Source organism: Palaemon carinicauda, chromosome 23 (assembly GCF_036898095.1).
Source record: "Palaemon carinicauda isolate YSFRI2023 chromosome 23, ASM3689809v2, whole genome shotgun sequence".
Lineage (NCBI taxonomy): Eukaryota > Metazoa > Arthropoda > Malacostraca > Decapoda > Palaemonidae > Palaemon > Palaemon carinicauda.
Genome location: NC_090747.1, coordinates 108,383,505 through 108,398,797, shown reverse-complemented (window position 1 = coordinate 108,398,797; position 15,293 = coordinate 108,383,505). Strand labels below are relative to the sequence as shown.

Sequence of the window (15,293 nt, the reverse complement as noted above, 5' to 3'; positions counted from 1 at the left end):
ATATGACGGTGGTAAAGGGGTGAAAAATTAGTAAGAGTCAAGAGGATATTTCATAAAGATGTGACTGCATTAGATGGTTTTTCATTGCTTATGCATCCAATTTCTATGATTCTGCTGAAAGCTAAGGCACATACAAAATCTTTTGGGGCCATGATCTCAGTCGCGTATCTTCTACTCTGAAAATTTTTCTACGTACCAATTCAAATATCAATTTATTATTTTCTTAAATAATAAAAAATATGTATATCTACATCGAAACAGGTATAAAAAATCATCATCCACAGGACTATAAACTTGAGTAGAAACTTGAGGTGCTGTTGAACATGGCAATAGGCAATGAGGTAGTCCTCGAGGTAGTCTTGATTATTTAGACATAACAGAAACCTGAAATAAAGTCACGATTTAGTTTAGATACGCGTAAAATTCACACCCCTTTACTGTGTAAACTATTTTCTAAGAACCTCAAAACTACTATTTGCCTTTACTTTCATTGAATTAGTTTTAAGGTTTTTCATACTAACTTTCACATAGCTTTACAGGAATACCATCATCATTACCTGTATTATTGCATTACTATCATTACTAATAAACGTACTTTAAAGCAGAACATTCAGTTTTTTTCTATAACCCCACAAGATTGACCCAAATATGCAGTGCAACACTACAACAGACAGGTTATTAGGAAGAAACTAAAATGGTGAAAAGTAAAAATGTGAAGCACGTGGTGGGAAATGTTGGGAAATGTCCATAAAAAAAAAAAAATACTTTTGGCAACTACAGTACCTTTGACATTTGAAAGCATTAATCCTGCTGAGCAAATGTCTAAGAAATACTATTATATTTTTCTTGTGCACCTTTAACCAATAACCATGCAAAACAATGTTCTTGTCATAAATACCATATAGAGGTTGCGCTCAGAGAAACTTTATACATATAGTATAATTCAAAACATCACAAAAAATTTTCCATTTTCAGTAGCCAGCTACTGGAATAAACTCCATTACTGCCCTGATCTCACTAAAGAATGTAGACTAAATGCAATAAAGAATGGATCAAGAAGATGAAACAATGGTTACAACCAAAACCAATTCAAGAGGGAGCAAAGAAGAGAAAGAAAGTTTACTGCACCTTTAAAGACACTATAGAAAATATGCTTAAAACATTCTCTTAGTCCCACTTAGGCTATTGTGCAGCACACCAATCAGAGAACTCTACTCAAGGTAAACACATCTGGGCTCAGAAAAAGATAAATAAAACAAATAAGGATTAAAATTCAAATGTAACATGTAAGCGCCCAAGGTCAGTCTTACACACAAAGCACCTCCACTAATCAATCTCCTTGCACAATACTAACACCCAACATCTATATATGTCAAAGTCAGTCAATGAAAGAGTAAAGGTAATCAACCAAAAACAATGAGGTTTATGGTAGAAATAAGTGTCTAAAACAAAAGGACTGCAACATAGATATCTATACAATGATACAGTAAAGGATATTGTATTATTTGACTGTCAATTGAATGGTAGTACCCTCCCCTCATCTACCTGTAATTATCTAACTCTGTCAGCCCTTTGTATCACTTATGAAATGCAGTGGATCACGCAAGATCCAACAAAAGGATCAATTGTGATGTACAATTGTTACATCTTTTTTAGAGATAATCAACATCATTTTGACCCTTTGCTTAAACAGTTGGCTCACTTGAACATTACACAAAATGCACAAGTAATCTGCTTTGAAATAAATCCAAAATAGGTGCCATAGCATGTATAATAATTTTACAAATTAGCAAACAAAGTATCATATGGCTTACACAGTTCAATCTCTCAGACAGATAAGATATACAAACGTATAGTACTGAAGGGATAGACATGCTTCAATGGCAGAAAAGTACCCTATATGGTATCCTTACAAAAGACCTAATAAAAAAATGTATAAATAGCTTTACGGAAAACCTAAAGGCACTGAAAAACTAGATCTGATTTGGGGTACACCCATAAACTCCCAACAAAATCTATTATTGACAGGATATTCCTTTTAAACTGAGCAATAGCTTTACGGAAAACCTAAAGGCATTGAAAAGCTAGATCTGATTTGGGGTACACCCATAAACTCCTGACAAAATCTATTATTGACAGGATATTCCTTTCAAACTGAGCATACTTTCAGATCAAAGCATTACCATACTAATCATGGTATTATTGGAAGGCAAGTTTTCTGACAAGCATCCACTCATCCTAACATCAGCTTCACCTTTCTTTACCATTACCTGAAATCTCTATGATCCAGTCTACAAAGACTGGTACGGGGTTCTTTCTTCTCAATTATTCATTTGTTCTAATATTGGCTATGATTTTGAGGCAAGATTTGGACACAAATTTGGTGGAACAAATCTTTTTAACAAGTATCTATACCGTTCCAGACTAAATAGTGATACTAGGTCAACTTGGCAAAACAATATGTTTATCAACATTACCATCTTATCATCTAAAGCAACATTTATGCTACTCAGGTCTTTGGCTTAAAAGTTTAGATGAGCAATATAAATCAGTAGTTGCCAACAAATGTATACAGTATAGTGGTATGTATGTAGAAAACTAGTTTATACATACGATACAAAACTTTTTGGAGAGCTCACAATCTATGCTGACCAATTCATGAATTTTGAACTAGAGATGGATGTAAAAATCCAAATTTCTGTGAGGATACTACATCTAAAGATACCAAATGAATGGGATATTATTTAGGGAAAAACAGAGCCGGTATTCTATTCTTGTTAATTTAAATGGCTGTGAAGCTGTTACAATCAAATCTTAATTTACAACCCTGACAGGGATGGCCCAAAGTAAAAATATACAATAAAATCCCTGATAAAAATTATGGCATAAAAAAAAATAATCGGAGAATACGATTAATCTAGTACAAGAGTACAATATTAACAAGTCATACATAATACCTCAAGAATCCGGAATGAGAAAAAATTTTAATAATAAATACACGCTAAGGACAAGAATTAATACCTACTTAAAGGAATTGCATAAAAATTACTCTCTATTACACTCATAATACTTATAATTAAAACACTATCATTACCAAACTACCCAACAGGCCACTCCCATCGAGAAAAACAATAATAAACTACATTATAGATATATACAAGTAAAATTAAATACAAATCACCATTAATACACTCAAAACTAATTGTAAATCATCACCTGCCTCCAATAGCCTAGTCTTCTTTAGATTTTTCCCTGAACTAGAAGATACTCTTCTTTTACATTTGGAGTTTTATATGCAAACTTAGTCAGCCATGAGATGAACATACTGCTCTATAATGGGGATTGGTAACTTAACATACAAAGCACAATGATTGTATAACCCAAAATGCTCCACTCAACACAATTAATAAAGGGAGTGCAGATCTTTATCATCTAGCAATAATCCCCGTGAAAAATTAACATACGAATGCATTGAAAACCAGAAGACATCCCCTATTAATCAGAAGGTAAATAACCCATTTAAAATAAAAATAAAATCTGTATTCATGGTACTAAAATCGATGAAAAGACTGAAAATGGACGTTAATATCTGGCTGCAAAGGCAATGAGAAATTTTACATTTCAAGATAAAAATTGACATTTAGCTAGCTCCAAGAAAAGAAAAATGTGAAATACAGGTGATTAAGAAAATAATTATATTCCCTAAACTTTTACAATAAAACCTCGGTATTCGAACGTTTCGAAACTCAATACTGTACGACCAAAAATTGAGTGAAAAATGTCCATGTTCTTGAACAAATTTTCAGTATTCGACCGGAGCAAGTAAAAGCCTGTTAAGCCGAACGTCATCAGTTATGCATTAGCCGTTATTTCAGGTGAAACTAAACATATGCTCAGCATTATTTTTCGTTTTACACTCATATATCTTTGTTTTACATCATTCTTTATCTATTTTGATTCATAAGCTCATAAACATGGGTGCAAAGACAAATAAGAGTGAAAGTGGTCAAGTAAAACAGTGCAAACAACAAGAGAACTGAAAAAGGGAATTATTGATAAACACAAAAACGGAATGCGGGTTTCGGAAATTGCTCTTGAATACTAGATAGCGTTGTCAGCCATAGAACTGTAAACCTTTTCATTACCAAAAAATTCTGAAAAAAGGCAGAAGAAACTAAAATTGGTTTAGTTTTTAAAGAAAAAGCTTCCCCTTAGCAACAGAAAAGGGAAAAGAAACCCTGAAACTAAATTACTTGATGTTCTAATGGATGGGGATTCCCTCTCCCACCAATAACTCCTCCCTTCCTCCCACACTGCTATACACTGACACCATCATATCGCAACCAAAAATTTAAGTTCTCTTATGTTAAAATGACTTCTAATGTTTTCAATTTCATTGAGAGTTTGTGCGTGTTGTTGCATTTACTGTTTGTGTTAAAGCTACATACCTACATCACTTTTTTACGCCAATATGTCATACTCCTAACAAATCAACAGGGGCTTGAAACATTAACAACTCATACATCACCTGTAATGGGAAATAATGATTCGGTATTCGAACAAATCGGTATTCAACCATTATTTTGGATCGTATTATGGTCGAATACAGAGGTATTACTGTATTTTACTTTCCAAGATTTCTATTTTTTCTTTCTTTCTATCCGATAAGATCCAAGAAAGTAGACTGAAGTGGTGTGGTCATGTCACGAGAAGAGATGAACCGTATATGGGGAGGAGAGTGATGGAAATGGAGGTACAGGGAGAAAGAAGGAGAGGGAGACCAAAGCGAAGGTGGATGGACTGTATCAAGGTTGACCTTCGATCAAAGGGATTAACCGGTGACGAAGTGTGGGACAGAGGTAGATGGAGAACGCTGGCCAGAACCATCGACCCTACATAAAAGTGGGAAAAGATGCAGACAAAGAAGACGAAGACTTTCCAAGAAAAGATATTTTCACCTAGATTAGTTCAAGACATGTAACATATGTTAGAACAAACCTGTATGTTGTTCAGAGTACCATAAATATACAGACATTTTATTTTCTAATTGCAAACCATGCCATCTTATTTCCTACTTCTCACCTTGCTTACAATTTCAACCAACACTATCAAAATTCACTAAAATGGAATAAACTTTATTTAACTGTCAAAAACTCAGATTATTAAGAAAAAGGTCATGCAAAGACCACAGTTGTAAATTCAACAATACAGTACTTACTATACTTACATTAATTACAAAAACTAAAATATGTAAAATTCCCACACACATGAAAACTAATAACTGCTAGGCATAAACACTGGAACTGGACACCTCCTGAAATAAAGAATAAAGAGGATTTTAATAATCTAAATGAGATGCAGCCACAAGTGCAATAACCTTAAAAAAAAACAAGAGACTATTAAGATATTCATATTTTTCCTTCACAAGTAAATCCCAAGAAAGCAATGTACAGTATAAATTCTCTAGTAAATTAATAAGAACGCAGTCAAATATAGACAAGTCTCGCCCATGAATTTGTTTAAGACTACAAACATAAAACGGGGCAAGGCTTATTTCTTGAAGTTGGTAAGCTGCATAAGTGGGACGGAAGGATCATTTCATTTTGGCCAAACGACCCAGTTTCAGGATGGGTAAGAGAGCATGGCAAACATAAAAATTAGAATGCAGAAGACAATACAACTATGAAGCCGAGAGCCAAAGGGATACACTAAAGAATCTTCTGTGCTTTACACTCCTGACTGAAAATTGGGAAAATACACAATTTAATACTTAACACTACATCAACATACAGTAGTGTATCTGCTATAGTACTCAATACGAGGTAATTTTGCAATGATAAAAATTATACAGTACTATTACTTTAGTAGCTTGAGGAGTTTGATTAAAACGAATAGCGCACATTCATTCTATATCACTCAAACCTACCACCACACCCAATGTCTATTGATTCTTATAAGAAAGCCAGGCTTCTTTTAATTAATGCTTGGTGATAGCCTACTTAATATGAAACTAAGCTGTTGCCAAACCACTTTCCCAAAAAAGACTTATAGAAATTAAGGGCAGCGGCTGCATTTCTAATATCATGAACTCAAACCATCAAGTCCTTCATCTGACCTAAACCCAATTCTCTGTGATCTTCTGTCCCCATACACTTACTAAGAAAAGGCAGAACTCTTGTAGAGAGGACACATTGGAATCCTAACCCCACAAAATAAATTAGGAACCTTTCCCCTAATATTTTCTAACTTGTCTAAATAAATCTTGACCGCTCTAATGAGACAAAGAAACCTATTTTCTGACATACAGCTAACCTATTTCTCAAGTGAAGTCAAGTGATAGACAATCACCTTCCCAAGTCCAAAATCCACAATATTGGAAAAAACTGTAGCTCACTAATATGTTTACCTTAAGACAAAGCTAAGAGAAAAACAGTCTTGGTTGTAAGATTTTTAATGAACTTCCAAAGGTTTAAAACAAGAGACCTTTAGATATGGTAACACTTTCGTAATTACAAAGGACCTGAACGCATCAATAATAATAATACCAGAGGTAGATAAATCTAACCCCAAGTGCCCAAGTATGGTACTAAGCCAAAATAGATAATTTTCTTTCATAAAAAAGGAAATGCATAAACTTAACGATAATATCCAAACTAGTTTAAATATTCCTGGATCTGCACCAATCAAAATACACATTCCATCGTCTTTGTTACAATTTATTGAAGACTCGCTGTTGGAATCTAACATAAAATCTTGAGGACCCAGAAAACTTTCTCCGAGAATAAGGTGGAAAGGGTGGACAGTCCTCACGAGGTTACATGCAGCGTATGGGATTTTGGTGAACTGACCTTGAAATTGGTTACCTGGAAAGAATGGTTTTATAATGTAATGTAATCTCCTCCAACATTCCAACAAAACATGCCAAAAATCAGTAAATAACTCTCTCTGAGACCAAATGGAACCCACCAGTCATCCTGCTGTTTGAAGATACTGAACCATGAAATTTCTTATCAATGCCCAAATCATTGAGAATTGAGGAAATGCATACATGTTTAAGTCCATCATCAATGCTAAGGGAACCAGAACTGGAGAGCAAAACACCATCATCTTGTTAAGGGAAGTCACAAAAATTTCCCAGTTCGGTGTTCCCAAAACTCCAAATCTATTGACGCACCAAAGGATGTAGTGGAATAAACGGAGGTAGGAGGAGTTTCCCCTCAGGTATGTCCAAGATAAAAACGCTTTCACTATGCAGAACAATTACTCCGACCTAATTGCGAATGCAAGACAGCCGTTGTGTTCACCTGAAGAAAACGCTACACACTTCCCATCACTACAGACTCCTAAATCTTAAGGGCCATGAGTACAGACAAGAGTTCCAGGCAATTAATATGTAAGGCAGATTTCTTCTCTAACCACTTTCCTGACAGGTGAATGTAACCCATGGTTGCTCTCCACCGTTCGTGGGGAACATCTGTGAAGAGGGAAGTCCAGAATCTTTACTTCATACAACACTCCATAAACCAAGCAACCATGGTTGTCCCACTATTTCCCCAGTTCCCACTCGTTCTGCATCAATGGTATGCAAATCGTGTTTAGGTCAGGAGTCCTATTCCAATGATAATTGAGCTGTAACTGGAAATCCTTATTTTTCAACCCACCCATCGAAACAAATTTCTTGAAAGATGCCAAGGTCCCTAGTAGCCTTATCCACATACTAACCAACATTATTTCATTCCCAAATATAGAATCATTTGAGTTAGAATCAGAAGAGACTTCTCCATATTGACCAAGACTCTCAAACTTCTCATTAAACTGAGCAACCATACCTTATGGACATATTTCCTGAGGATATGTTTAAGACAAACTATTAATCTATGTACAGTATTAACTCTTATACCCAGAATAATCCATTTTAGATGGGAGCCATCACCAAGGTGAATAATTGAGGAACAGACCTAAGTACAAAACACTGGTACTTGAATAGATATATTCTCACAGTCCATACACAAAAAAAAAAAAAATTTATTCTGGATGAATAGGATCAAGAAAACAATCATGCGTTTAGTCTATCAAAAACATCCAATCCCCTTTCTTTTCCGTCCCAAAGACAGTAGAAATTGCTTCTAATGAAAACTTGGCGGAAACTACATAAATATTTAAAATCAAGACGGCTAAAAGTGACCTCCAAACCACACTCCATGACTTTTGTTTACTATTAGTGGTAGCTCTTTTGCCTGCTCTAGGAAAAAGCCCCATTCTGGTCACATAGGTACTAGCTCAATTATTAACATTGGTACAGAAAAATTCAGATATGGTACTGGCCATGCCTAGGTGGAATACCACTGCCATTTTAAACATAAGGCAACCCTTTTTCAGCTCCAGAAAAATAGAGGAATTTTACTTAAAATTTTCGTACATGGTTCCACAGGAATCATATGATATGGAACATTATAATAAAGGTTACTCGTGAGTGCTTCAGCCAGCAAACATAAACTGGGATCCACACTATCTTGGAAACCAGGGGTTGTACAGTATAATGTAGACGCAAAATGAAAGAGCAAGCATTTTCAATTAAAGGACCCAAAGTAATTTGAGAGGAGGGGGGCTTGTAATGAGGCTATCAACTATATAATTACCATTATTTTTAGTGGAAGGGTGAAGATTAAGAAGCCTAATGTCAACTATATAATTCACTGTGTACCATCAAAATCCTTGGCAACTGGTACACAACCACCACTCGGCAAAATTAATGAAAAATTAATGAGTTAGCCTAAGCTTCCAAACAGGACAGGTTAGGATAGTATCATTGTTTTTGCCCAAAGGCACTCAGGCCTTCTTATCAGATTGCATGAACATGACATATTTAGTTAGTTTATGAAGCTTGCAACTACAGTACCAACCCCTGACAGGTAAGTAATATAATAGCCTAATTGTCTCTGGATTTTCCCCCGAATCAAAAGTTTTTTTTCTTTTATGTTTGGAGTCTTTCACCTGAAGCTGGTCAAGTCACAAACTAAACATATTGCCCCAAAAGAAGGACTAGGTGGTGTATCAAAGCTACTTTAGATTGAGAAATATAAGAACACATACCTTAAAATGGGATTTCAGCTCCATCCCATCCAAAATATTTCCCTGTATCAGCAAAAGTAGCTCTGTCAATGATAGCCATCAAATAATCAACACACTGTTGACGAGAGAACAAATTCCCTGGTGGAACATTTCTGTGATAGGGTCTAGACAGCTCTGTATCTACAGTTCCTGTAAAAAGGAAAGACATAACATTTTAGTTAACAGCTATATTACTCCATACTTTTACTATCCTCTTAATATCCTACTCATTTAATTAAGTCAATAAAATTATGATTATAAGAAGTTATATATACTATGGTGATGGATAAGTCTAGTACTCATAAAGGCCTCAACCCACAACCTGGTTCCACGTCCAGGGTGTGCAGGTATCTAAATTTTTATGGCATTATCCATGGCTGCCTGAGCAGTAGTAAACTACATGCAATTCGTATATATTGCTTTTTCTCCTTTTATCACACTTTTCATAGTAAATTTTTTGCAGTATTTTTACTTCTCACATTATCTTTTTTACTTCAACAGAGTATATACTGCAATCTTTACACTTTAATTCAAGACATCTTTTGAGATTAAACCCTTCATCTTTACATGAAATCTTAGCTTTAAAGATAAAACTAGTAATAAAGGTATGAAAAATGAGGCAGAACAATATCACTCCTGGAATACAATTAGATCCAAAGTTTGTTTATGAATTTCAAGAACCTCACAATCTTCAACTTGATCTGGAATTACTTAGAGAAGTAATTTATAATTCTGTAAAACAATGTGAAATCCTTTGGTTTTAAAGATGCTAATCATGTTAGGCATCTGCAAAAAGCAGTAGCAAGAGTTCGGTTTAACATTGAGCTACTGGTGGCTGGGTAACAACAAAATATGCATGAAAGTACCAAGTCATATTTCCTCATACTTGCTGAAGTACTAATAAAATAGAAAATGGCAACTAACTTGAAGAAAATTCACAAAGTTAATGCAGACACAGCTATAATAGCATGGAATCTGACAACAAAAATGCCTCCAAATTATTATTATTATTATTATTATTGTTAATTGACAAGCTACAACCCTAGCTGGAAAAGCAGGATGCTAAATGTTCCTAATACTTGCTGAAAGGTTGAACATCTTTATTTCCTACTTGCATTTTCCATTCTCTCACTACAAAAATTCTATAGAAACCTAATTCTAGTTATCAATTATTCCTTGTTTTAGATTTTCATACTTTCTATTCTGGAATTATTTTTTTTTGAGGATACACTAATCACACAATTTCATCCTATGCCTTTACTAACTACCACTGTTATTCAGAAAACTACATAAGTTTTCTCACTGCATATACGGCATATCTCCTTATGAATATGACCAACCTTTCCTTAAAAAAAATACTAAAAATTTTGATTGATTCCAAAAATGTCACATGCTGGTCGCTATATACGGTATAGTACTACCAAAGTATGCTTTGCATGGCATAATGTAAAAGCTACTAGTTTCTAGCTTCAGCATCATTGTTCTTATATGTGTATTTGTGTTTACTTTGCACTCTAAACTTCCAATTCCTAGAATTCTACCTTGTGGAAGTATTCACCTTCATTTAGAAAAAACTCTATATGGTAACTAGAGTGGTCTTGTGAAATTAATTTCAAGCAATAATATTTTGGAAAAAACACTCACATTTTCAGATATAAAGCTCAGTGCCTCTAACTTCTTTTACTTTTGACACAAGTTATTTCTCCCTTTTATTTGCTCATTCAGTGTTTGACTGACATTTGTCAAATGATGTATAAAAAGGTGATCACAAGAATAGTGTATTAACAATAAGGCTTCCTTCTCAAAGGTAGTAAATTATCGACTACTATCCTAAAATCCTAAATTTCCCATTTTCTTTTATAGTAATGGCTGTATCCAGTGATATGTGGAAAAAATACTGTACACATCTTTAGTCACCAACTCAAATCAGTTGCAAATAACAACTAGTTTTGTTTACATTTACCTAGGATACTAGCAAAGGAGCTTAATCTGGGGGAATGGTAATGTTTGGCTATAGATTTGGTTTTTAATTAATGAATGATTCTACGGGAGATGAAGTTTTAATAACAGATGGGAAGAAGTATTAGTAGACTTCCCTTCCATTTGCTACATCAAATATTACAAAACTTCAGAGCGTAATTCTATTAGCATTAGCAGTATCAGACAACAACGTAAAATAAGCACTATCAGAACTTGCCTAAATTACTTATCTGAATAAATTTCCACATTAAACTTTTGAAACGACTGAAACAGTGATACTTCATCCCATGTCAGTTGTTATAAATCAACTACTACCTCATATTCTGAATATTGATATGGTGAAGCATTCAGATTTGCCAATTCATGACTCATTTTCTGTTTAGTAGGTAGTAGGTTGGCCAAGGCACCAGCCACCCATTGAGATACTACCATTGGAGATCACTCTCTCTGGTTACGGCTAATTTTTCCTTTGCCTACAAATACACCGAATAGTCTGGCCTATTCCTTCCATATTCCTCTTTGTTCTAATATACCTGACAATACTGAGATTACCAAAAAAAATTTATTTTCTCCATGGGTTAACTAATGCACTGTAATTGTTCAGTGGCTACTTTCCTCTTAAGGGTAGAAGAGACTCTTTAGCTATGGTAAGCAGCGCTTCTAAGAGAAGGACACTCAAAAATCAAACCATTGTTTCCTAGTCTTGGTAGTGCCATAGCTCATGTACCATGGTCTTCCACTGTCTTGGGGTAGAGTTCTCTTGCTTGAGAGTACACTCAGGCACACTATTATACTGTATTCTCTAGGGCCTGTCACGGCCCTCCCCCTTTGATGAAGGGATTATCTAAATGGAAGACAGCCTGTGAATAGTGGTTTATACACGCCCTTGTTAAATACACGCCACCAACAAGGTGCTCGCGCGAGGGTTGTAACCTCTGCATTCCATGCTTTTATCTTTCTCTAGTATATCCTTTTCACCGGCCGTCACAGATCGACCCAGAAATAATAACTAAAGAACATTAAAATTTCCGAAGCATTAGAAAGAACTCCACACAGAATTTGCCAATAATTTGCTCTTAGGCATATAGCAAAAATAGAAAGATTAGAAATGGCATATTATTGATTATAGGACTACAAAGGGACCTAAACTACACTTCTTGAAGTAACCAGCCTTTTACCATCTAGATTGCCTTGGAAGGCCACCTAACCCCTACTTTTCAGGCTCAGATGAAATCTTTCATGAAATTGGGCTGGATAGTACTGTAAATTTTTTCTTCTCTTTTTTAAATCGATCTTTTCAATAAAATCGTCCTGTAACCTTAACAAGGTCTAGGTCATGCATATTGCACATTTTATGTTCTCATAAATCGTCCTGTAACCTTGAGGTCAAGGTCTAGATCATGCCTATTGCACATTTTATGTTGTCTCAAGACCGTCTACATTTCCACCACATTTGGTTTAAATCGGTCAAGTAGTTTCCGATTTTAGCATCTTCGACCATGTGGCAGCCAGTTTTGATGTCATGATATCTCAGAAACTACTTCACAGGCCTCTGACTTGTGCGTGCACTAGAATATGGCCCAAGATTACCCAGCAAACATTTGAAAGCAATTGATAGAGCATTTTTTGAGATTTAGAAGAGCAAACGTTTTAAATGATTTTTGCTTATTGCACAATTTTCTTGATTTATACTTCCTCCATATGGGTCATAATGCTGCTCAAGTTTGAAAGCAATCGCTTCAAAATTGTCCGAGTTATTAGCAATCAAAGACCATTACCATATGGCTTGACCTAGCGCTATTATTGCCCTACACCACTAAATAAACACACCACTCCAATAAGTGGGCATGGTTATTACAGAAAATTGGAAATTTTTTATTTTTAGTTGGATTCAAGAAGTAAGTCTTACGAGCCTTAGGTGAGATTCATAGTAATAATATCTTTAGCTACAACACCGAGAGCTCCATTTATGATATTTCTAATCATTGGCATTAACCCCTTTTTATTTCATGAATAGCTTTTTCAAGTAATGTCAACAAGAAATGATTATGATACTGCCAAAAATGCTCTTTCAACTTCCCTCCAGTTCAAAGTGCATTGCTTTCTACCTTTTTAATTTTTTTGTTCCTTTTGTCCTTTTCTTTTAGCTTCTATCTTTAAAATTTATCTTGTTCCAAATTTTCCTTTCATTGAAAAGCAAATCTTTTGGGGTATCTCATTAGTACAGCAATGTGACTTAATCTCATTATATTATCAACCAACAGCAATACTAAAGAGATAATAATCATAAAAACAATGGGCAATATGTATATACAGTGACACCCGACTTTAATACTTAACCCTTTTACCCCCAAAGGACGTACTGGTACGTTTCACAAAACTCATCCCTTTACCCCCATGGACGTACCGATACGTCATTGCAAAAAACTGCTATTTACATTTTTTCATAATTTTGATAATTTTTTGAGAAACTTCAGGCATTTTCCAAGAGAATGAGACCAACCTGACCTCTCTATGATGAAAATTAAGGCTGTTAGAGCAATTTTAAAAAAATATACTGCAAAATGTGCTTGAAACAAAATAACCCCTGGGGGTTAAGGGCTGGAAAGTTCCAAATAGCCTGGGGGTAAAAGGGTTAATAGTACTAAAATCTTAATACCAAAGCCACATTAATGTTATCTTAATTTTTAAAGGTTGTAAGCAGAATGTTGCTTAATATTAAAACTTCTCATTAGAACATTGATTGGATAACATGAAATTAATTATTCTAATAAAGTATTGAAATATACCTGGGTGAAGAGCAATGCAAACAACCTTCTTTTTTCCACGTCCAAGTTCTATACTCAAATTTTTGGTTGCCATGTTTAAAGCTGCTTTCGACATCCTGTAGCTATACCATCCTCCTGCACGATTATCTGCAATGAAATAAAAATATATAAAAATCCTGTTCAATAACTAAAATAATCATCTTTTATAATCACAGTATCTGTATACTTTTTTTATTTAGCTTATGCTTTTACTACCTGAATATTACAGTTTGTCATGAAAAGTGTTATTAACCAATTCTTCCTACCTAGTGAATAACCATTACAAAAAGAGACTTTGCAATACAATTGCATCACAATGTCTCTTAAATGGTTCAAGTGAGCCACTGTAGTGGCCAAGAGAAGGAACAAAGAGGAAAGAACTGTGTTTTGTTTCAGTTACAATATTTATTTTTACAATCTAATATATCTTTAAAGACTAAACACAATGGACTAGACTTAAGATAGATACTTTGGCAGTCTGGCTAAACAATTAATCCTTAAGTCAACAGGAACATAAAGAAAATTTGAAATTCTATGTTCTTAAGATCTAGGAACTTATCCTAATTGTTCAGATTTTATATTAATGAAAGGCACATACAGATTTCAGTTTCTTGTCTGACCATAAAAAGACGAAGGTATCGTGAATGTTGCTTAACAAATTGTCAAAAACTGAAAATATGCCGAGCTGATTATAAATCCTCATCACTCATGATGTGGTAGGGCTGTCACCAATAGACAGGATTATTATAGTGGCTGATGACAGCAGAAGCCAATCACCAGCCTACATAAGGATACTGGTGCATTAGAAATATCTTTCAAACAATTAGTTACATCCATAAGGATAAATAGCATCAAAGTTGATTACCACACAGTTTACATGATTTATCATTAGTCATTGAAGACTTATCAATGGATTTTCTGTTGACTAGGTTATCAGTATAAGTTCTTTCCATTCTTCTATTAAGGACTATTTACTCTAATTTCCCTCTAGGCCAGGTGTTTGTGTGTATATCTTCATTAATTTTGAGACTTCCAAAGTCATTAAATTTGCTAGTGCTCTCCTTGCTTCTTGCACCATATCTAAACTATCTTAATCTTTAAAATCTACGTCTATCTCCTACGCTTTTGAATTACAGTAACTTGATTTGTAATGCAATCTTCCATAATCACAGAAGCTGAAACAGATCTGAACTAATGACCCTTAATTCTAGGCAGCTAGGAAGCTTTCAATATGAATTGGTTTAAGGAGAAATATTTGTATTTTGGGAATTTCTCACTTAGTTGCACTGGTAGAAATATACGCGTATGCTTTACTCCTTCTGAAAGAACTTTTCCTCTTAGCAAAATGCCTCAGCTCTCACTGGGATGAGACTAGGTCTTCCTGATTACCAAGTT

The 15,293-nt window shown here is 34.7% G+C and overlaps 1 protein-coding gene across 4 annotated transcripts in view; it reads right to left on the bottom strand.

The window, feature by feature from the left end:
* Positions 1-306: 306 nt before the first annotated feature.
* Positions 307-15,293, bottom strand: part of LOC137617358 (C-signal-like) — a 98,948-nt gene continuing 83,961 nt past the window's right edge. For 2 of the 4 annotated variants that reach the window (XM_068347380.1, XM_068347381.1), the window contains exons 6-9: positions 13,881-14,006; positions 9,094-9,261; positions 5,228-5,314; positions 307-384 (exon numbers count right to left, since the gene is read on the bottom strand). In XM_068347380.1, the coding sequence (XP_068203481.1) occupies positions 9,095-9,261; positions 13,881-14,006 (293 nt within the window). In that variant the 3' untranslated portion in view covers positions 307-384; positions 5,228-5,314; position 9,094. Of the gene's footprint in view, positions 385-5,218; positions 5,315-9,093; positions 9,262-13,880; positions 14,007-15,293 lie in introns of all 4 variants that reach the window. The other 2 variants (XM_068347382.1, XM_068347383.1) reach the window with 2 other exon arrangements.